The sequence below is a fragment of the Accipiter gentilis genome, chromosome Z, assembly GCF_929443795.1.
Source record: "Accipiter gentilis chromosome Z, bAccGen1.1, whole genome shotgun sequence".
NCBI classification, from domain to species: domain Eukaryota; kingdom Metazoa; phylum Chordata; class Aves; order Accipitriformes; family Accipitridae; genus Astur; species Astur gentilis.
Genome location: NC_064919.1, coordinates 69,902,093 through 69,925,633, shown reverse-complemented (window position 1 = coordinate 69,925,633; position 23,541 = coordinate 69,902,093). Strand labels below are relative to the sequence as shown.

Below are 23,541 nucleotides of genomic sequence, written 5' to 3'. Positions count from 1 at the left end.
ATTGTTCAGAAACTACACCCTTTAAATTAACCATTTCCTCCCTAATATGATAGTAGCTGAAAGATAAATTGTGAAGCTCAGTGTACCCATTTCAGTTATCTCTTTGAATGCTGTTACCTTGGGAGATTTTCCTGAGGGCTAACAAGGTATAATGTATCTTGTCATTGACTATATTCTGATAAATTGGCATTGGGATTATTTAGCACCCAGTTCGAAGAAGGCATGTGAAAAGGCTTACAAAATGAGACCTTAGTTTCCATGAAGAATCTTTTGACAACAAGTAGTTAAGTAAATTCATAATCTGGTATTTTTCTATTTGTGTGCCTCTTTAAAAACACACATAAGCTATGATAGGAAAGTAAAGGTTACAAATTTATAAATTGAACTTCAGCTTAAGATAATGACAGCTGTAAAAATCAAAATTAATTTTCCTATTATTTGATCTGCTCCAAGTATTGAGAGCCACTGTGAGTTTTGTTTCTTCACTGGACAATAAATTTTAGGCTGAGGAAGCAGAAACTACTTTCAGATTCTGACATACCTACAAGGGGACTGTTCAGTTTAAACTGGTGTTTGATGGTGTAGGTTTTGTATGTAAACAAGCATTCCTTTTTTAAATGTGGTGTCAGAGGGGGAACAGGAGAGACTTGCCACAAATAAATTTCATTTAAGAAAGCTGTGGAAGCCTTCTGAAATACGGAAAGGAACATAACAATGGAAGATTAAAATCACTGAAACTTTTAGTCTGGGTAGAATAATTTTAGGAAAAGCATTTTTAATGGTACTCCCATATGTTGATGGGTGCCAGCCCTGTGAATTTGATAGTATCTAATGCTAGCTGAAACATCAGGCTAAACTTGATAAAGAAGTACTTTTGAGTTAAAAGCCACCTCCCCTCTTCCAATCATCCACAAAGTCCAAGGAATGTATGAACAGAACTTACATTAGAGGTGTACTTTTTATTCTTCTCTCACTGAAGACAAGCAAGCCCATTAAGACAGTTGTTTAGAGTCAGCTTGCACAGATAAACTGTTTTATTTGAGCTTCATGTTTTTGTTGTGAATGGTGTTGAGTACCACATGTCATAGAATGCTCAGGTAGGCTTCCTTCAGCAGTTAGGACTGGTTGAGTTAAAATTCCTTTTCTTTTTCCTTTTAAAAATCTGCCTAAGCTGATTATACACTTATGAGCTAAAAAGCACCCTCATTCCTCCTATATACAGAGTTAAATGTAAAGAACATAGGAAAGAGGTAGAAGAATCTGACCTTCAGTAAATGTTCCTTATAGGCAGCAAATTATGGCTTTAAACAGGCTCGTAATGTCTAAACAAAGTCATTATTTTCTTTAAGATAAGCTGGTCTGTTAGTATTTCCCTTCTTGTAAGTAATGTCAATTTGTTGCAGTTATACACAGATGACACTTATATTCAAAACTGTAGTACACCAGGAGATTCTTAGTTTAATTCTGAGCAAACTGAGAGACAAATCAAACTGTTCCTTGGTTGTGGATTGGTTTGCTATTTTATTAGACAAAATTGATTCCAGTTATTCCATTTTAAACAAAAAATTATGAAGAGTTTTTGCTGTGTACTGTAAGAAGTTTACAATGGCAATTCTGCAAGTCTGTGTTGGGTCCTTGTAGTAGTATATCACCAAGGAAAAGAAGCAGCCATTTTGCTGCTTATTTGGTTTCTTTAAGGTATAACAGCAAACATCTGGTAAGAAGATATGTTAATAGTGATTCTTTGAATTATTTACACTTAAAATTCAGCACTGACTTTACAATTCATGAATATTTTTCTTTTTTTAGCTATTGCTATCATGGCATTAAGTCACCCAAAGTATGGAAGGGTGGGGATTTCTTTTTTTTTGGTAAGCGTTTTTTAGTAAAATAAATATACAGTCACTATGTAGACAAATGCATCCTGTTTCAGGAAACAGCTCAAGGGCTTGGTATTGAAAGTAGGCTGTGTTCAGTAGTTGCAGATGCTTGACCTGGCAAAGTTCCAGGGTTGCTAGTATCTTTTACATTTAAAGGCATTTTGAATAGTTGAAAAGTCCGCATTGACAAAGGTGCTTGCTTAACACAGTTCATAATGTCTTGAGTGCAGATAACTCACAGAAGATGCATGTTATCTGGAGAACAAATGAGTAAGTGCTAGAGCCATAGGAAAATATTTTTTGTGTCTTTGGAGCTAAACATACATGAACTAAAAAATGTCTGCAATGTGAAAATGGTTCTATTGCACCATAAAGTATTTAGTAATTTTGAACAGTGTCTTAGCTTAGTTCTGATTATGTTCTGACATAATTCTGTGAATTAGTAGCATGGTTTATCTTCCAATTTTTCAGTTTTCAAAATAAATGAATATACATTGTAGGACTTCTTAATGTTTGTTTCATTTCACTTTAAAAAAGTATCATGAAATCAGCTTAGAATCATAGAATCATTTAGGTTGGAAAAGACCTTCAAGATCATGGAGTCCAACCATCAGCCATGCCCACTAAACTATGTCCTGCTACGTGCTTTTTTAATATCTCCAGGGATGGTGACTCAACCACTTCCCTGGGCAGCCCATTCCAATGTCTGACAACCCTTTCAGTAAAATTTTTTTCCTAATGTCTAACCTAAATCTCCCTTGCCTCAACTTGAGGCCATTTCCTCTTGCTTGATCCTGAACCCCGCTGTGCTCTTCAAAGATTAAAATAAATTCATTGATTTATGCCATAAAGCCTCTCTTGCAAACTTATACTTTGGAGGAGGCCCCAGTTTGTTAGTTTTGTCACCTTTGGCATTTAAATTCAGTTATTATTATATAGTCTCCTGTAGTTGTTTACCAAATAAAGTTTGGTACAAAACGTGAGGTCACCACCAAGAGACCAAAATAGTCCTACTAGTTATAAAGCAGAATAAAAGATAAATCTTTCAGTAAAACTGTAAAGCATTTAACAGTATTTGACCAAGGGAATTCCTCATCTCCCTCCTCGTGTCTTCAGCCTTATACACTAGATGAGCAAACCGCTGGTAATAAATGATGTTTCGATCACTCCCTGACCACCAGTCTAACAGGAGCCCATAGCTCTTCAGCTTAATTTGTGATGTTACTAGCATGATGTTTCTTAAGCCATGTAAATGTCTGAAGTAATTTTCATTTGCTACTGTTCTCTCAAAGGTTAAGTAGCCCTGAAAATTAAAACTATCTTTCTTACCTTTTGAAAATTGCTTAGTTTAACTTCTGAGCTGCTGACCTTGGTTTGCCTTTTTGTGTGAAGGTATGTTATAGCTACCTCCTCATTTGACTGATTTATAGCTTAAGCCTCTCTAATTTCTTTCTGGAAGCTGCATTATCCATCCAGAAAATGCGCTCAGTTTCATAAAGGCAAAGTGGGAATAAAAGTTTTAATCATGTGCATGTGATCTTTTTTAGTCACCCAGTCCATTCACTATTCTCAGGTTTTCATATGTCCATCTGTTTTTAAAGAAAACAAGCCTGTTTCTTAAAGGAATAGATGCCTAGTTTTGCAGGAAAAAACATGTTCTCAAAGTGTTTATGCTGTTGTTTTATCTGAAGCCACATTTGTGCAGTGTGTGCTCTATTGCTTCTACAGAAGATCTAAGAAACCAATTTTGAAAATGTGAAATTGCAATTAGAAGGTCTGCAATTAGGAATCTTTGTTTATAACCCAAAATTGGAATTCTGCAAGACACATAAAAAAATGAAGGAACAACTTAAAGCTACTTATCTGTGTACTTTTTAGATACGGCAAAACTTCAGGGGTTTTTTCTTGCTTTCTGATACAGCAGTTGCTTTTACCAGTTCCTTTTTTTTTTTTTTTTTTTTTTTTTAAGCTGTGCTAATACAGATCTGGGAGTCATTCCCTTCTTAGTTCTTGTTCAGTATACACCTGCAACTTGCTACAAAGTGAATGATAAAAGTTTTTATGCTGTTAGAACTTGGGATTTCTTAGTTTGGGTTTGATTTAGAAGACGGTGGGAACAGAAGAGAGACATGGCATTGCAGTAGATTATTTTACAGTATCTGTGGTTCTCCTACAGCTGCCACAACTTGCTTTTAGAGACTGTTGTATTCAGATTTTGTATAGGAAAATAGTGTATTGCAAACTCATGATTCTGCTAATTTAGAATTAAGAAAATGCCTAACTGTTTGGTTCCTGTGATTATTTTTATAATTCTTAATTCAGACTCTGACATGGGCTGAGCCTGGGCTTTTTCAGCAGTGGAAAGAGTAAACATAGGCTGTGGAGCTTCTTGTGTGACAGTTGCCCAAAGAATTGCTTAATAAGCGTAATGTTTAGTCCTGCCACATTTTTTATGCTTGACTCAAGTAGGGCATTGACTTTGATTTGAGCATAACTGCTTGCATGATACAGAATATAAAGGAAAGAAATGTCTCCAGTCTAACAACCACAATGTAGTGCATATTCTCTGTGAACTTCTGAACTTAACTGTTTTAGAAATGCAGCATAGCTTTTCTGTGAAAAAATTGTCTCCTAAGGTGTCTTAGCCTAAAACAGAGTGTGAGGAAAAGGTCTCTGAAATCATACTTGTTTATTCTGTTGTCTGAAAATAATTCTTCCTCTTGTCCCACTTGAGAGCTGTACAAGAAACAGAGGGGGGGCTGATACCAGAGCAGCACTTTCTTCCAAGTCATTGTCTTCTGGGAAATGCAACATGGAGCAGCAGCTTTCAAGTCCTGCCAGCTCTTGTCAGATTTAGCTATACCGATCTCTAATTTATTGCCGTCTTTTTGGGAAATGCTACATTCACAGCTAATGTAATTGCTCTCATGCTGCTCTAATAATTACTTAGAAGTCAAATTAGAGCTGATCATGAATCCTCTGACAAAATATCTGTTCCATTAAAGAATGTTAATTAGTTGAAACCAGTCCTCCTTTTTAGGAATGTACATACCAGACTTGATGGGAAGTGTTTTCTCTGGTCCAAAATGGAATTTCTAATCAAAACCAAGCCTAGAATAGCAAAGAAAGAGTCCAGGGCTTTAAGGAGCCATATGGGACCGAAGATACAAAGCTTAAGACCCGCTTCTGTTTCATTGTTAACACTAGGCTAAAAATGCTCCCTTTTCTGCCAGTGTCTTTGGTAAGTACAATTCCACATATTATAAGCAAATAAATATTTTTATATTTTGGCCAAGATAGCTAAACCACAACTGACTCAGGTGTATCTCTTGGGATGTTGGAGAAAATGTTCAGGTTTCTGGTCTGGATGGAAAGTGATTGAAAGCTGAGACTGTTCCCACCTAACACACTCCAGCTGTAGTCTTCGCGTTTCAGAAAAAAGCCTTGAGTAGGGTTCCATGTTTCAAAAAGATTTTGAAGGCAGGCAGGTTATTTCCCATGCAGCCTTAATACATTTACTTTACTTAGGACATTTACATTACTTAGGACAAATGCTTTTAGCTGAATTTTTAGTGAAAGGACTTCAGAACAAAGAAATGAAACACAAAATGTATGTAAAGATACATATGTATGTGTGCATAAAGATGCAGTATCCTCAAAGAATGCAGTATCTTCATGTAAAAAAAAGCTTAAGAACTCTTAGCCTGTAGTTGCTCTGGTAGCTGAAAGAAGGATGCAGGATGCAGGCTTGTTATCTTCAGGCCTCAAAATTTGTTTATGGTAGGAGGAGCTTGGTAGCAAGTGCTACATGTAGGATGTCTAACAGTTGGTTGTTGAATGCTCATGAACGTCCCCTCCAACGGTTTCTGAAGATCTGAAAGCTGCAGCAGGTTTTGCTGAAGAGAACTGCCTTCACTTGGACCTGCCGTGTTCAGCCTGGTGACTTCAAGTGTGTAATACTGGTATAGGTATTTCAGTTTAGGTGTGAGAGAAATTAATTAACTGCAGTTGTGTATTTTACACAAACAGTTGCTGTAAGACCACTTCCACTCCCTTTGGTAAGGAGAACTGGTTTATCCCATATAATTTGTTCCTCTCCGGAGTGGAAATTGGTCTTCTACGATAGGGTGGCTAAGAGAAGCTGGAATGGACTTTCTTCAGATATAGTGCTGGGAAACCATCAGCGGTCTGCCAGGACAGCTGTGCCTCCCACGGCAGTGGCTGTCCACGGAGGAGCTGCTGGGACAGCAGTGGTGAGAGGCAGAGAAGCAGCAGCTGCCTGATGAGGGAGCTTTTCCAAGTTCCAGAGCCTTGAGGAAAGATGAAAAGCTATGGTTCAATGGAAAACATGAGATGCTGTGTCGGGCATGTGAGTTCTTCCCCAAAGAGAGCTGCAGTGGATGTCTGAAATATCTGTACTTAGTTCTAACAACTCATCCCCGTTTGAGGGTAAGATGCCAGATGTGGTTAAGCTTGTGCCCGAGGGAGAGGAGCCTCGAGCCTGGGGCTGAGACCTGAAATTGAGATATTGACACCTTGCTAATCCTGTCACTATGGAGTAACTAATTTCTGACAAGCCTGCTACACAGGTGTCACGCGTGGAGTCATTGCTGTAGCTGAGGCTTGTGAAAGACTCTGTTTCTTTTCCTTTCATACCTGTCTGAAAGATGCCTTTTTCAAAACTAGTATGTAGTGCTTTGAGTGTTGCATTGGCAATTGGCGTGATAAGCAAAGGAAAAATTTCTAGTCAGACATTAAAAAAAAAAAAAACATAACAGAAACTGATTGAAATAAACTTTCCAGAGTTTTGGAGGGGGTGCTTAGTGAGAAGAAACGGTAAGAGAAGGCCAGGAAAAAAATAATGTTAAAAGGTTTGTTTGGTTTTTTTAACAGTGTTTCAGGTTGTTTCAACCAAAGCATGGTTTTTTAAGTTAACCAGACTAGTAAGTCAAGTCAGTCAAATGGCAAGTTTTTAGACTTTTTCTCTTGAAAGCCTCAGAGATCAGTTATTAAAACACTTATTAATACACAGTCAAGCATTGTGATCTTTGTAGACAACAGATTTATGACTGCTTAAGCCATCTGCATATGTTTTATCCCAGTCTACTTGCATGCACCTCTGTATTTTTGTTATGAGACAAAAGTCCTATTAAATGTTCAGAAAGAATGAAATTAACGTTGGCAATTAATGCTGACAGCTGCGAGTCTAACCCTTCCTAATCTTGAAAACTTGTCTTTCTAGCATAAAAAGGTTACATAAGTTTATAATAGTAGGGTTTTTTTCGGGGGAGAGTACTGAAATTATCACTGAAAAATGCTTAGGGCCTTAGGCAGTAGTATTTTGAAATTGAAGTTTTAATTTTTACTTCTAGAACACTTTAAATCTACTTTATTCCCTAGCTTAAGCACTTCTATTTTGACATAAGAACTGGCAAGAAATAAATGTATGTTGGAGACCAGAAAGTTCCTACTACTGGGAAAATGAGAAGTTGGAACAGCCTTCCAGTCATAAAAACTAGAGCAAAAGGTCGCTTGTATATGGAATTTGTTTACCCTGAAAAATATGATGTAGTTGCCAGCAACAGACAGGAATCAATTCAGCAATCCTGCACCCTATGCTCTGAGCAGAAGCAGAGCGCTTGCTGTCGTTGTTTTAGTGGAGCATTGTGTTGCCCTGTTTATATCGGTCCAATTCTTTGCGCGTGTGTTTGCACCACATCTCAACAGATGAACCACATTGCACCACAGTACTGACCTCGTGTCAGACAGGGATTAGCAGTCTGGGCTGGTGATGCAAAAATGCTTAGATTGGGTACCTGATATGGGTTTAATGAGTATTTTCCTTTCATCCTCTGCCAGTTTGATGTCCTCCAGGAGCTTTAAAGATCTATTAAAAAAATAATTTCTGAGTCTTTTATTTGTAAACAAGCATTAGACTTAAGTCAATGAACATTAAGTGTGTTTCCTTTAGAAAGCACCTTTTCTCCAATGATTCTGAAGCGAGCTGCTGTGAGTTGGTCCTCTGTGTATACGGGCACAGTTTAGTTCTAAGTCTGGTTCACACAAAGGCAACTGCGGTATCCAAAGAGCTACAGACCAAAGAAGAATAAAAAGAGAGCACAGCATCAGCACTGCTGGGCTGCCTCATAGCTGGGCTGGAAGGAAAGGCTAGAAGTGATCCATTGCTACTCTCTGCTGCTGAAACTGTAGTTGAGGTGCTACGTGCGTAAAGCTGATGTTAAATCTGTGATAAGGTAGCACAAGTATTTGTACAAAGTATTTGTAAAAGGAGTATTGTGGGACATAAGGTGGTAAGATAGCACGAGGGTCCCTTGTGCCTTTTGGGGAAGTCCTTTTTTAACACTCGCAGGTCCCATTGACTACAGAAGGAAGACTTGAGTCACTCTTAAGTAACACCAAAACTGACCTTAGCTTTGAAACTTCAGTTTAGCCTGGACAAATGGCATCTACACAAGAAAATAAAATTTCCTCACTGTTAGGCTTCCATGGTACTTTTGTGAAGTTGATGCAGATGTTTGAAAGAAAGAGTAACAGGCTCTTTGTGGAACTCCTGGTAACACCAGAATACTTTTTGAAGAGGCCTGGGCCGGACAGATATCTTAAAATCACAGCTGTACTTCATGTGCTGAGGGTGGGAAATGCAAGTTATTAGCGCCAGTAATTCATGTAGAAAGCTCTATCTTAAACTGCATCTAAAAAACAGGATGTTTTTCTACCTCTGGAGTCCAGCTTTAATTTTTTGGGGGGGAAACAAACCTTCCTCTTATAATCTCTTCATGGCTAGTTCCAAATTTCCCTGAATTGTTTATTGACCAGTAAAAAAGAACGTTTGCAGTAAAAAGACCTGGGATTAATTCCATAGTACTTTCAACTGGTTTACCAGTAAAAACCCTACACCACCAGTACAGCAAAAGAGGTGCGCATGCTTTTACTCATACTTGACTGTCTTAGTGTTTAAAAATTAGTAGATAAAGTTGATGATGCATTTTATTATGCTAAAGTTTTCAGTATGTTGCTACTCAATATTGATAATTCATGGTGATATACTGGCTTTTGGAGAATTTATTGAGTTTTTAATTAGAAAAAGAAAGTATCTTGACTATAAAAATATACCACATAAAAGAAGACTATTAAATCCCCATGAACTTTTACTGCAATTTTAAAAATTATTTCCCAAACTGCACTGTGAAATGACAATGGTAGCGGCACAGCTCTTGATCATATTCCACTTCAAACATGTCACACATGATTATTTCAGGGAATGTTTCTAACATACACTAGCGACGTATCTCTTGTTCTTATTTCAGCTGAGTGATACTGGCGTGAAGCTGGCATTTTGGTTTTGTCGGTTTTTCTGTTGGTCTCGGGTGAACACTGTATGCCACTTCCTGACTTAGTGGTACATGACTCCATTTACAGAAAGTTTGGTTTTATGTGTTGCCTGTAAATTGTGTTCACATCACAGGTAGACTGGAGATTAGCAACTAACATATAAAACAGCGAGCCTCTGAAAGTCCTTGTGATTTTCTTAGACCATAAAGTAAGTAAAGCTGCTTAAGTAAATAAATACATGTAGCAGCAGTCTATGAATTGCCTGGTGCAATATTAGTTGTTCTTGTGGGTTTTTTTTGTCCAAATGAACAAACCTTTTTATTGCTGATCTTCAGTTTTTTCTTAGGGTGCAGTGTCTTTTGTGATGTGTATGTGGTGGTGGTTTTTGTAGCCTTTTCTAGATTAGGCAGCTATTTTACAGTTGTTTATGTTCATGGAAGATTGGATTTAATGACCACTGTGGTCATTTGCAGTCCCATATGCTTGTCTGCTTGGATTTCTCAGTTAAAAATGAAAAATATGTGTTGCCACAGAGCCATATTCTTTAAACCGTCCAGTGCAAGAAAGGCTATCTTATCATGGTTAACAATTCACAGATAGAGACAAATAGGGAAACAGGCTGCTGAGGATTATCTTCTCTTTTAGCAGTGAGCGGTCATAAGTTTCAAACCAGAAGAGCTCTGTATGTCTCGGTAGAGAGCCGATACCATGATTACCCATGCTCGTGTGCTTGACACAGGCTCAAGATTTTGCTAGTGAGCAGGTGAGAGCAGGTCTGTGCAAACAGGTGGTGCCTGCTACTCTGCGCTCTTGCAGGACGGAGCTGGCGTTCCCTGCAGACATTTCGATGCTGTGCAGTTGGGGATGAAAGGGCACCTCCATGTGACCTCATGGTGCAAGACGGCTAGCATCTGGGGACCATTCATGGTGGAATTCTAGCATTTCAACAAATATGCGACTTATTTTCCAGTAGTGCCTGTAGCAATTTCTTATCAGCTGTATTCTTCCTGTAGTCATTTTTCTGGTTACTGATAGGGAAAAAAGTTTTTAAAAAAATCTTGAACAATATTATTGGCAGTACAGTTGATTCATTGCAAAGAATTAACACATGCAATAGCAAAAGAGGAATTGTTTGGATAGTTGTTCTTTTTTTTTCAGGCTATGCTCAATTGCAAGCATTTTTGAGCCTTTCAAAATTCACTTTTAGCAACAGTAGGTTTCATCCCTTACTCTCCAGTTCTGCTCTCGGAAAACTGCAAGTATGATTATTTAAATACAAAAAAAAATTGGTTTAAACTTTACTAGGATAATTACGTTTGTAGAAGTGGTTTCTATCTTAGACTGTTCTGGCATCTCCCTGTGCCATTTAAATGAAGTTCAGTTTTGTAAATATCATTTTGATTTACACTTTGCTGGAACCTGTTATGTAATGACTTTGCCTGAAAAATAATGTAAAACTTTGTGCTAAGAAGTGGTTTAAGAGTTTTCAAGTCCTTGTTGAAGTACAGCAGTACATATTGTGACCAGGGAAACATGGAATTCTTTTTTATATAGCCATGACATAGGAAGCTGGAGCAACACAGTGGTTCCCTCTTACTCTACTGGAAGATGGCTCAGATAAAGAAAATGAATGTTCTGTTGTGTTCCAGTGAAAATTACCATAGATGCTGTATTATCAGAAATAATAGGAAAGGTGTTCTCTATACAACTCAACTGTAGTTTGCAAGCTCTTTTTTTTTTTTTTTTTTTTCTTTTAATATACACCTCTGAGATTTAATTCTGAAGTGTGTCCATCCCTGCTTGGCTCTGGAATTTTTGCTTTGTCAAGCTTTCTGCTTGCTTTTGGGTTTTTTTTCCCCCCAAATCACTGCATAGCAGAGTTGTATGTGACCAAAGGAGAAGAAAGATATTTGTAAGCTTCCATCTTTTCTCTTCCACAGTTTCTTGGATCACAGCTGAATTGATAATGAAGCATTTTATAGATATAAAATATGAGCTGTTGGCTTTTGGTATGCATGTTGACTGTGTATGTTTCTGCAGTAATATATAAAAACTGACTTGGACTTAAGTTCTGTGGTGCTCTTGCTAGCTGGGTGTGGGAGGGTCATATCAGGGTATTTGCACTTCCTTTTGGAGGATTTCTTCCTGAAGCCTTGAGTGATTTGATTGAGAGCAAGCCAATGATTATGCTCAGCATAAGGCAATGAAAGACAGGAGTTTGCAGCCATTGTGAAGCAAAGCAATGGAAAAAGTTGCTGCTTTTCAGAAAGCCTTTATTGCCACCAAACCATTTCCACTCTCATATTAGCCTTAAGACTGCTGACCTTTGAGAAAAATTACCCAACAATCCCTGAAAACAATTGGGGGGAAAAATTAGCTAACAATGATACCAAGACAGGAAAGCAAAAAAAAATAATTGTCCTTCATCCTGGTATGGAGATAGTAAGATGAGTTTTCAGCTAGGCATGATTTCTCACATCACTTCTCAGATTATCACATTTCCCAGAATGTTCAAAAGGAATTTCTATCCTGGGGCATTTTATAGATGGGTGATTTTAAGTTTGACAGGGTAGACCAACAAACTCTAGACTGATCATATAGACTGGGGTTGGTTGGGTTGGGGGTTTTTTTTGGGGGGTGGGGAGGTGTAAATAACTGCATACTGGCAATATATCCAACCTCAGAAGTACTCTGCAGAAGTTCTCTGCAGTGTTTGGCAGTTTTCTCTGATTTTTTGACAGGATATTTTTATTTTATTTTTCAAAGATAGCTTGCTAGCTGGCAAGACAAAACACAAGCACGAAGGATGGATTCAAAAGAGACTTAAAAATATGTAGAAAATGGCTTTTGCAATTCACATTTGGACACTGAGAGGTAGTAATTTCCTCCAACTCACAGGATTCACCAGTGCAATAAGTATTCAGTGCTTTCTTTCTCCTTGATCCTATCTTAGTATACTGAAATTATGAAAGATGTAACCCATCTGCATCTTCTCAAAATAAATCTCCTTTGGATGGAGAATAGGCATGACACTTACTCTTGAATAGATATTACACTAACATCTCTGCCTCAAAATTTCTGATTACTTTCTACAAGCTTTCACATGTTTTTATCATGAGCTTCAAGTCCGATACTGTAAAATAAATCTTGATTCAAAGATGCATTTAGGTTAACTGATTAACCATAATAGAGTGGTGCTATGTAAGGATGGTCATACCATTTTTTTAACAGCTAGTGATGGGTTGACCTTCTTAACCAGTTGTGCTACCTATTGCACAATCCAGGTATATCTTTGGATTGAATCATAGGCATAAAGTTGAAGGAACTACTGCTTGAAGTGAGGTGATTTATGTGATTACATAAGCTAGAAAAGGTATGGGAGCTACTTGCTTAAGAACGAAAAAAGATCGGGTTTGCTTCCTTCCATTAAGCAAGTGTTACAAAATTTAATTTCTTAGGAAATCTGAAAAGAATATTTATAAATACTTGGGAATTATTTCACATGATAAGAATGATAACACTTTGGTTACTCAGATAGCATCATACTCATTTAAAAGAAACTGTAAGATTCTTACTGGATTTACTTGGCCTTTCATTTAGCCTAAGAGGAACAAAATTAATTGGAAATACATAACGTATGCTAGTTAGTGTAGGAAAAGCAGTCCAGTTAACCATATGAAGTCAAATGAAAAATCACTATGGAAGAAGTGACTTTGGGACTTGCTAAGGATTTTAATGTGTGTTTCCCACAGCGATAGCTGTACCTGGCTTACCATGCTGGTTTCAACAAGGCTACACAGTGGAAAGATTACAGCAGCAGGACATCGGCCTGCAAAACTGGGATTCAGCATAATTGAGCTAGTAGAAAGCTTGTAGAAAACCAACTGAAACATCGTACTTGATTCTTCCCATGAACCTAGAGGCATTTTGTGCAGAGGAAAACCTACAGATTGATGAGAAGTTTTGTAGACTATTGTGAAGAACACATTTTTCTTTAGGTTAAATGTCCTTGTTTATTCACTTTTTGCGTGAAATTATCTCTTGCTCCTTTTAAGCTTCTGGTTTTATTTCAGAAAATAACATACACGTTCATTTTAATTATGCTTTCTGTGTGAAATCTGAGTTAATTATAGATTACTATAAATACCTTCTATCTCAAAAAAAGGTCAAGAGATAAAGGGTCCTGGTGGCTTATAGATAAAGCGAGATGGTAGGAAACAAAAGTAATAGTGGGATGTTCAGGAGGAAATGGTCTTTGATAGCAAAGGAGGATGGGTCTAGAGGGGAAGACAAAGATTATAGGAACTTGAACAGACTTAAGTGTTGATGGAAGAACTACATCCAAAAGATGGACTGGAGATAACTGGAGACAAGCTGAAACATTTTCTAGGAGTTGTTTCACTTACATCAAGCTGCTAAATTTGCTAAGCCTCTGCACATCTGTACAAGTCTAGTAGCTGACCACACAAAGTTTTCTCTATGTGACTGCATATTTTTAAGGCTTTTTCTCCCTTCTGTGAGAAACTGCAAAGTGCTAAGAATTGTGCCGATGAGAGGACTACTCTCCAGACTCTGAACAAAATAGTTTTATTCTGATGACTGGCAACTAAGTGCAGCACATATTCTTGGTCTCTGCTATTGTATTTCCATAAGTTTTGCCTGTTACATTGTGTTACTCATTCGGGACCACATTACAAAGCATTGATTCAGTATATTTTCAGGCTTGACATCGCATTATAAAGCTATTTTCCAGTACAAATTATTCAGTACAAAACCAGCAAAGGAAGCTTTATTTAATGAGTTGTACAAAGCATTTAACTGGTTTTGAAAAACATGTGGCTACTGAACCTGGAACCACTTTCATATCGTATTTCTTGTTCTATTTAGGATATTTACCTACTTTTAATAAGAACTCTTTTTTTAACTATTTGGTCTAATTCCAGAAAGTCAGTCTTCTGCTCTTCAAAGGTTAAAGATTAAAGAAAAAATGCTGGAGGCAAAATTATACAAACACTCTTTTGTAGCCCTGAAAAATAAAAGCCTTGATTTAAGCAGTACTGAAAAAGTTTCAGAAGTTTAAACTTTTTTTTTTAATATACAGCTTTATTTGAAACGTGCTGATATTTAGCCAGCCAGAACTGCATGCAGCAGGAACTCCTATTGCAGCCTCCTTGGCCTTCCACAATAAGGCCAGAACACTGTGGACCCCAAGCTCACAGATGGCAATTGTACCACGCCGTCATATTTTCTTCCACTTGGGATGTCTGCGACTAAATCTCTTTTTCATAAGACAAGACCGTATAATTCTGCAGTGACATTATCCCAAATGAAGCAAAAAATAAACTGTGAAGATTCTCCCATGTGCTGGTCCAGCAGAGAATCCACTTTCAAGTGTTTGAGCCATGATTTCACAAACAGCGTTTTTATAGGTATGTCTTTGCAAGCAGATGCATGTGTAATCTTCCCTTGCTACCAGCCAGATGCAGTTGAGCCCTGAACCCAAATCCACGGTGTTGTGTTGATGCAGCTAAAAGATCTGGCTTTCAGGAGGTTTTATTTGCTGAGGCTCAGTGTTGCACTTACTGAAGGACGCAGTTTGTCCCCTGCTACTGGCTTGATTCCAGCCAGCTGAGAGCAGCAGCACAGGCTTCCACATGCCAACACGCAGTGGTATCGATTTCCTGAAGAGACTTTTCTAGTTGCAGAGGATGATACTATACACCACTGTCTTGAAAATAAGCTTTTGTGGGAGGCCAAGCCAATGCTTGCAGTCCTGCTCCTCTCACTGAGTAACTGTCACCAGCATCCCAATTCCTTCCTTTTACGCTGTTTGCTTCATATGTTTTCTAAGGTCACAACAGAGACAGGTAGTCTTTTGCAATATCAGCATAAAATACTTTTAAAGGCAACCAGCTATTGCTTTATGAACTAGGACATCCAAATACCACTTAGCTTTCAGTACATTTTGATCAGATGCACTGTTCTGTGTTGCTGTACTGCACTCCTATGTTTGCAGCTCTTTAAAATATCCTTACAACATCACTGGTTGTAATATGTGCTGTACAAGACGTTAAAGCAATTTTGGTTGGGTTTGTTGGGGTTTTGTTGGTTTGGGTTTTTTTTGCAAGAGATCCAGGTATATGAGAACTCCATAGAACATTTTAATCTTAATTTGATCTTCAGCTTAAATTTCTCTATCCTCTTTTATTTTCCAGGATGGAAGTAGCCTGATTTTTTATTTTTTTTTTCTGCTAGTAACTTTTTTTGAGTTTCCCAATATTTGCCAGTTGTGCATAATTTTGCAAGACATTTCTCCTTGTTTTGTTGTCCTCCTTGATTGCACGTAGACCTGTTTTTTTCAGTCTCTTCTTGCAAAATGCAGCAGAATTCATAAGGGCATCTGAAATGCTATAGCATAAGTGAAACGGAACAAAAATAACACTTTGACCACATGCTGGTGGGGAGAAGTAGCGTGCAACCAACTTGTAAGCCCTGTTCAATGCAAAGTGTGAATTTGTCCTTTCCCATTTTTGCAAAAAACATCTGTATTTCTCAGAATAACCACTATTTACAGAGGATGCAATTGCTGTTTGCTAGAGACCATACACAAATTAAATATCCTAACTGAATTTACTCTCTTCTCTTGGCTAAATAGTCTTCATGATGCAATTTATTGTGGGTGATTTGTGGTGATCTATTTTTCATCAGTAAATAGCCAAGTGTTAGGCTTTGTTATACAGTTCAGGTTTTGTTTATATCCATCTGTTCTAGGAAAATAAGGGTGCCTATTCTGCAGTTCTCTGTTTGCAAAGGTTAGAGTGGCCAGGCAATATGCACATGGACAAGTGCCAGGGAAATCTAGTTTTGCACAGTTTAGAGGCAGAATAACCAGGCAGACAGCACGAATGTTTGGTTAAAAGATCTCACTAAATAAAACATTAAAAAAGGTATTAGTGGCTACTGGACAAGTATGAGCTACTACTCTAGGTTTGTAATAGAAATAATATTTGGGTTGTTGTCTTGGTGACTGAGTACTAACCTTACACGTATAGGTACAAACTGTGCTCAGCAAAGAATGCTGCATGCATCAGCTAGTGTTCTCTCCTCAGTTTAAATCGGTAGTGATAGGGACGTTGTCCCAGGTTTTCTACAGTGCCTCATTTCTACTAGAACATGAAGTTAAAAGCTAGAACTGCAGTTTTATCCTTTCATAAACATTTATGTTCTCCATTTCTGATCTGTATTTTCAGTCATTCTGTTAACACTATGTGAAAAAATTCAAAAGCATAATTTAACTTACCTACATTTTTTGTTGAGTATATAGTCAAATACTATGTACCTTAGAAAAAAATGGGGGTTTTTCTCCTTAATCCCATAACTCTCAAAAGAATACTCTCCAACTTCCTGTAGCTCTTCTTTTTCCACTGCTTCTGCCAATAGTCTTTTTGATTCATATATACAAGTTAGCTAGAAACAGATGAGAATGCATGCATCTTGGACAGAAACTGGGAGTTTTGAAGAGTGCAAGCTAGATATTGTTATTAATATAAAGTATCGCTTTCACAGTCACAATCAGTGATATTTTTAAATGTTCTGAATCATCAGCTCATATGTACAATGTTCTATGTACTGAAAAATGAAACAAGATGTGAAAGCCAGGTTGTCATGAGTCAGTAGATTATTGTTAGTTAACAGTGTAATGTGGGTCTCTGTCAACCTCACTTTTCCATTTGTCATCTGCAGATTTGAGCGTATCTTTGACTGGTGAGATTTCCTTTTACAGAATCTGTGGAAAATGTAATGAGATGCCTTTAAATCTATTAATTATTTATAAGTTAATTTTACACTGCTTATGATGACCCTTACTTTTATTCAGAAACATTATGCTCATGATGTTTCATAGCACATGGAAGCTACAGAAGGTCATGTAATATATTTGCACATTAAAATACACCACAAAGTTTGTGTGTGAAGTCAAATTTCAAAGCATCTGATTTCTGGCTAAGATAGAACAGGAAGATGTGAAACCAAAAGGATAACCATACTGGATCAAATCAAGACCGTGTTTTTTTCCAGTATCATGTCTGCAGGAGTACATGTCAGCTGATAGCTAGAGACAAAAAAATAACTGAGAAAGCATATATAATATTCCTCCTTCAGCTTCCAAATATTTCCAGCTGAGGGGATTTCCTGAACCGGATGTGCGTTCTGAATGGTTTGTAAGCTGCAGCGGTTTTGTCTTCCATTACATGACTCAGTTACCCATTGAATACATAAGATTTAGCATCCGAAACATCCTTAGTTGACAAGGTTTACAGGTCTATTCCCTGCTGTGTGGAGTCACCTCTTTTTCATTTCTGACCAGTCTGGCCCATTTAGCTTCTTTTGATTCCTCTAGCTTTATTTTTTAGAAGAACATTTATTATTATTGCTGGTTCTAATTTGACCTCAGTCAGAGTCACAGATTTGGGAGATTAGTAGAAAATAGCTGGCATTTTTTATTCCTCTTCTAGTTTGCTTGGTTAGGCATTTCACATTTTCAAACTTTCCGTTATAGCTACAAGGATTAGCAGTGTATTTCTTAATATCATGAGATTTGAGTATATCGCGTAACAGATTCAGGAAACTTCAAAACCATTTACTATAGTGAATACACAGTAAAAATCACAATAGTTGTGAAATATCAATACTGCATCATTGTGAAGAAATTCCTTGTCTATCAGCGGGTGATGGCATGATGATGGAGGATATCATGATGGAGTGTACAGAGCACAGAGTGCACATGTAACCGTAGGCAGCTTTAAGACAAAGTAAACTGGAAGAAATGAGCTGGAATCTGTGGCCTTTTTCATACCGTAGTACGTTTTAAATATCATCATAAAGTGAAAAAAAGGGAAAAACATGCCTCTGAAGACCTCTAGGAGGATGTTCTGCCCATCTTTCTCAGGGGCTAAAGTGAACAGACTTCTGGAGATCTTTAAGAGGCAAGTCGACATGGATAGATTTAGCAGCTACCTCTCTTCTTCAACTATATAATGGACTTAGACACTTACTTTAGCAGGCAATCTCATTAGAACCGTATCATTGTCTAGAAGGTAGGTTGGGAGCCTAAATGATGTAGTTTGAATCCCACACATGGTGACAAAAATAATAATAGCAATTATTTTTTCCTTTGAAATTTAACAAAAGAAGATTTGGACCAGTGATAACTTTTCTGAATTTTTAAAAATCGATTTTGCTGATTTTAATTATGGTTTGATGACCGAGAGTAGGGGAGGAAAACACCTACTGCACATGAAGAGTCATAGCGGAATTTCTTTAAACGTGTTTAAGGAAGACAAAAGATGCATGGATTACTTTTCCAGCAAATTATTTCCCTTCAGACTGTCAGCTGTGATTTTTTTCTTATCATTTGCAACAAATCTTTTCTAAAGAATAAAAATAAACTCTGTTTTAGTTTTTTCACTTCTTTATATTTCCTGACTGACTGCAGGAAAGAAAAACTAAAGTAACACAAATGAAAGTTTTCCTTTTTTTGCTGTCCAGTGAAACTGGAAATACCTACTAAGTGATAAATAGTCTTCTGTGATAATTTTACTGCATTAAGCAGGAAATAAGATGCTGAGAGAGACAGATTAGCATTGACCACTTGGGAGCTTAATTATAGTAACAGGATTTCTATGAGAATATCATCATCTCAATGGTGAATAACACAGATGTATTTTAGTAACTGGACATTATTTAGATGCTTTGACATGCAGAAAGTATTATGGATTGGGGTATTTTTGTGTAACTCTTAAATGTCAGCAAATGGTCATGAAATGCTTCTTTGAAATGAAATGAAAGTTGTGTATAATTGTGGTTTTAAGTAGTCTTGATGTTCTACAAATTCAATTAATTTTTGGCTCTTGTGAATTAAATACACAGTTAGCTCTGCAGCAGTGTTGTCAGTGATTGCTTTTGAAACTGACTTAAACAGGGCAAAGGTGGAAGAGATGCCTATAAGAAAAAAAAATAAAGAAAATATAAATAGCCTTATTTTTATATATAAACAGTAATTTTGGCTTCTTAATGACCCTCGCGGTAGGTTATGATTATCACTTCAAGCTGGCGTTTTCACCCTAGATACTTCATTTTTCTGAAACTTGCTATACAGTCATATTTTTTACACTATTTTCCCTGATGATGATCACTGAACTTTAGGGTATGGGAAATCAGTCTGAAGGAACATCTGCTCTCATGACTGGCCTCATCATAGTCGAACATCACAGTTGTAGAGAGACTCTTCCTAAGCGGGGAAATGTTGGTTTTCTGCAAATAGTCACATACAGTTACTTTTGAGATAACAGCATCTGGTTGCATTAAAAATTTATTCGGTTATTTTCCAATATGAAAGGTTTACTGGTACTCTAGAAGAGAATGAAGAGAAAACTATACACTTTTTTTTTTCTCTAATATAGATTAAATTTAAATACATCTGAAAGCTTTTCCTCATTCTTTTCCTATGTGTGTCTTCTGCAAACAGTTGAAAATTAGTTAATTCTCAAATTTATGAAAACTGGACAACTACTACCTTGAATGAGGGAAGGAACATTTTGTGTAAAATTCTTACATTAGAAATGCATGGAGCTAAAAGGAGTAAAAATAACTGAAAAATTATTTTATTTACTATTAAAGGTAATAATACTTAATGTTATTTGAATTGTGATTTACAAATGAGTGATGAACTTTGCAAAATGGGTTTTGGATAGAGAATTCCAGTTGCTAACATCTCTGAATTTAGCTGCGTATGTATGTGTGAGGAAGCTTACCAGCCGTGATAAATATGCCCCAAATGGCACTTTCAATCCCTGTCTTGTACCCCCAGTTAAGTCATGATTGAACCGTGATTTCTTAAAAGTCTTGCGTTTTATGTGTATTGCTATATATTACTTTTTTTTTTTAAAGCTCTCTTTCACCTCGTCGGCTCTTCCAATGTTGACGTGAAAAATGCAATGACTTTCAGTGGGCCTCTGGAAGACATGTTTGGGTACACAGTCCAACAGTATGAAAATGAGGAAGGGAAATGGTAAGCTGTTTTTCTTCTCTTAAATGGAAACTCCAAATGATCAGGTATTCAGTGACTCAGGTGCTATGCTATTATTTGTAAGTATGCCCGATATGTAAGGGTCAGATTCTGTCAGTCATATTTCTTAAATTAATGCACAGTCCTAAGGAAACCTGGAAAGATTGGGGAGTGAAAGATCCAAATTTATAACTACATTTATTTCCTCAAAGACATAAATGAGTTCACAAAGTGGGTAAATGCCTTTTTTGATGGAGCTGAGAAAGTTTTGTGTTATGCCTGAGCCCTCTTTTTTCCATTTATCAAATAAAATCATTATTTATCTTCTCCTCCAGTTAACGCAGTGAAATTGCTCCTGTTTTACCTAACTAACCTGTATTATCTATTTTTTTTCTAAAGTTTTCTGCCAGAGGTTGTCTGTACAGTGTTTTAACTGGTGGGAAGATTTTCCTGTCAAAATATTTATTAATACAGTACTCTGCCTTCCCTTTTGGAGGGCTAATTACGTTTTGCAATTGGTAATATATTCACATTTGGGACTTGGAGTCTTCTTCTTAACATGTCTTTTCCTTCTTGTTCTCCTGAATTAGAAGTTGCATTTTGGCATGCTTACTGGTATCATTGCTTCTTGGTCTTTTGATAAACACCTGCTTATGATTGATTTTCGCTTGTGAGAACAAATTTCACAGGCTAACCACTGGGCTGGAGGACTGAAATAACGACTGAATGGTAAAAAGTTTGGGAATCCTGAGATCTCCACCATTCTTTGCAGATTGCCCTGGTTTTGCCAGAGCTTTGCCAGTAATTTGACATTCTTGGTAAACCCAGGGACTCCGGCGAGCAGCCTGGGATGACAGACACGTGTCTGCATGACAGCCAGGTCTCGAGACCCTTCTGCAGTGCCCAAGCACTCTCCCCTGCAAGCATCAGGGCTTTCTGACTCCGAGAGGCTGTCCACCACTGCAACACAGTGTTCACCATTAGCCACAGGGGATGTTCACAGATCATGAAACTGCAGAGCCTGCTTTTGAAAATGCTAGCTCTCGATTGCCCGGGTTGTAGGATGTTTAAATATATATCTGCGCGAGGGTCGTGGGAGAATAGTATTGACCTTCTTTGAGCTAATTTAGACCTTCAGGAAATGGTATCCATTCTAGGAGCTGGGATTTTGCAAAGTAAGCTATATTGCTGTAAACTGTCCTGAAACCTCTCAAGAGCAAAAAATAATATGAGCTGGAAATGGTGACTCTTCCAGTAGCTGAAGGAAGACAGGAATCTAAACTAGTGTGCTAGATCTGAACGTCTCTGAAATTAAACGCCAGAGCTGCTGTTCAATTGTCAAGTTTTCAAGTTGCTTTCAGCCTAGCAACATCCAGAGCAGGAAATCTGTAGGTGGACAGTTAAAAATAAATATACAAAGCATCCCTGTGATGCTTTGTCAACTGCTATAATGCTAGCTAGATACCACAGGTGGAGCTTTTCGGCAACAGGTGTTCTGTGAACCTGACTGCGGTTGTTTCTCAGTAAAACTGGGGTCCCCTAAAAAAATCCCTGTGCAAAAAAAGACAAAGTAGCCTTTCAGACCACTTCTCTCTGTTCATGGGGCTCTTTCTTTCTGAGAAAAGAACAGCACGGGGACATGATCCTGCTGAGCATTGATCACCTCCCATGGGACGTCAAGCACAGTCAGTTTCTCTGCAGTTAAATGAAAGTCAAGGACGCATGATGGGCTGTGGTGCCTGTTTCAAAGTTTTCGTGTATAAAATATATACATTACAGCATATAGCTTGAAAAAGCAGTCAGATCCAGTATACACTTGTAGCATTTTATTTTGCTTTAGAATTAATTAATTTAATATTATTGAAAAAAGTCTTAATGGGTCACAATGAGCAATTCCAGGAAGGTTTTTTTTTAGAAGCTGGATTGTGTACTGGGATTAAATTCTCCTTTCTGTCTTTTCTAAATCCATAGGCTACATTTTACCTGTTACAACATTCTATTCAAATATCTTCTGCCTGGACTCATGAGTTTATAATTAAAGGTTGAAATGGCTCTCTCACTAACTCTTCACAAGCATCTAAGTGTCCAGGAGCAAATCTTATTGAACTATTACTCTTAATGGCAGGATTTCTGTTCCCAGTGTGTGCTGTGAATTCTAATTTGATCAAAGTTCTTCCTTACACATTTAATGGAGCCAGTTGTTATCTGCTTTGTAATGCTGGACTATTTAGTGTAGCTAATGAAGATCTGAAAACAAAAATAGTGTCCATGTCTAAACAGTGTTTCCTGCTGAAAACTGGATGTAGGAGTGGATGCTAATTTGTCATGCTTACAAAGTACTATTTGAGAATAGTGATTTTTGATCACATCAAATTTTGAAAAAAAAATATGCAAAGAATAAAAATCCTTAACATTTTAAAAGTTCCAAATTTCTTTTAACAACCCTTTTAATAACTTTTTTTTTTTTTAATGACAGAAAAATTGTTGTATTTTACACTGCTGGCTCACATTACTTAAGACTGAATTCTTCCGTGAGCTTGTGAGCTTTTCCTTTGGCATTTGATCTGTCAGCATTGAAAAAACATTTTTCTTCTAAAATATATTAAAGATCAAGAAGATATTAAATAAAATAGATATTTCCTTCTGTATTACTTTTAATACTTGTCATCCAGCCACCAATACTGCTTTTATTTTCCACCGGAATTTTTTCAAATGTTATTCTGTTGTATTATTTGGTATATAGGCACATTTCCTTTCTCTGTCCTTACTAAAGAGGAGATAGAATGGCTGCTTTTGCTTGTATCTGAACTGGCATAATAGATACTTTTCTTGCTCTCCATCCTGTACTAGTACAGAGCTTGCTGCAGCTCTGCTCTCTCTGTAAGTTTTATTTGCTGACTTTCATGGCTTTTAAGAAACAAGACATTTCAGGTAACTTTTTCATTTGCAGGATCCTTATTGGTTCACCGTTAGTCGGCCAACCTGAGAAAAGAACAGGAGATGTATACAAATGCCCTGTAGGGAGAGACAACCAGTCACCCTGCACAAAACTGAACTTACCAGGTATGAAAGAAAATAAAGCTGTGACACATGGAGGAATAACAGAGGCCAGATATTAGGAGATTTTTATCTAGTAAATATGGATTAGAATTGTTTATAGAGAGAAAATTTACTTAGGAGCCCAGAGCCAAATGTGAATGAATTTTTGTTTGTAACATCAAAAATCATTTTATTCTAAAACTT

At 37.2% G+C, this 23,541-nt stretch overlaps 1 protein-coding gene across 2 annotated transcripts in view; it reads left to right on the top strand.

The window, feature by feature from the left end:
- Nucleotides 1–23,541, top strand: part of ITGA1 (integrin subunit alpha 1) — a 74,561-nt gene that overhangs the window by 9,096 nt on the left and 41,924 nt on the right. For both annotated transcript variants that reach the window (XM_049796179.1, XM_049796180.1), the window contains exons 2-3: nucleotides 20,181–20,301; nucleotides 23,249–23,361. In XM_049796179.1, the coding sequence (XP_049652136.1) occupies nucleotides 20,181–20,301; nucleotides 23,249–23,361 (234 nt within the window). The remainder of the gene's footprint in view (nucleotides 1–20,180; nucleotides 20,302–23,248; nucleotides 23,362–23,541) is intronic.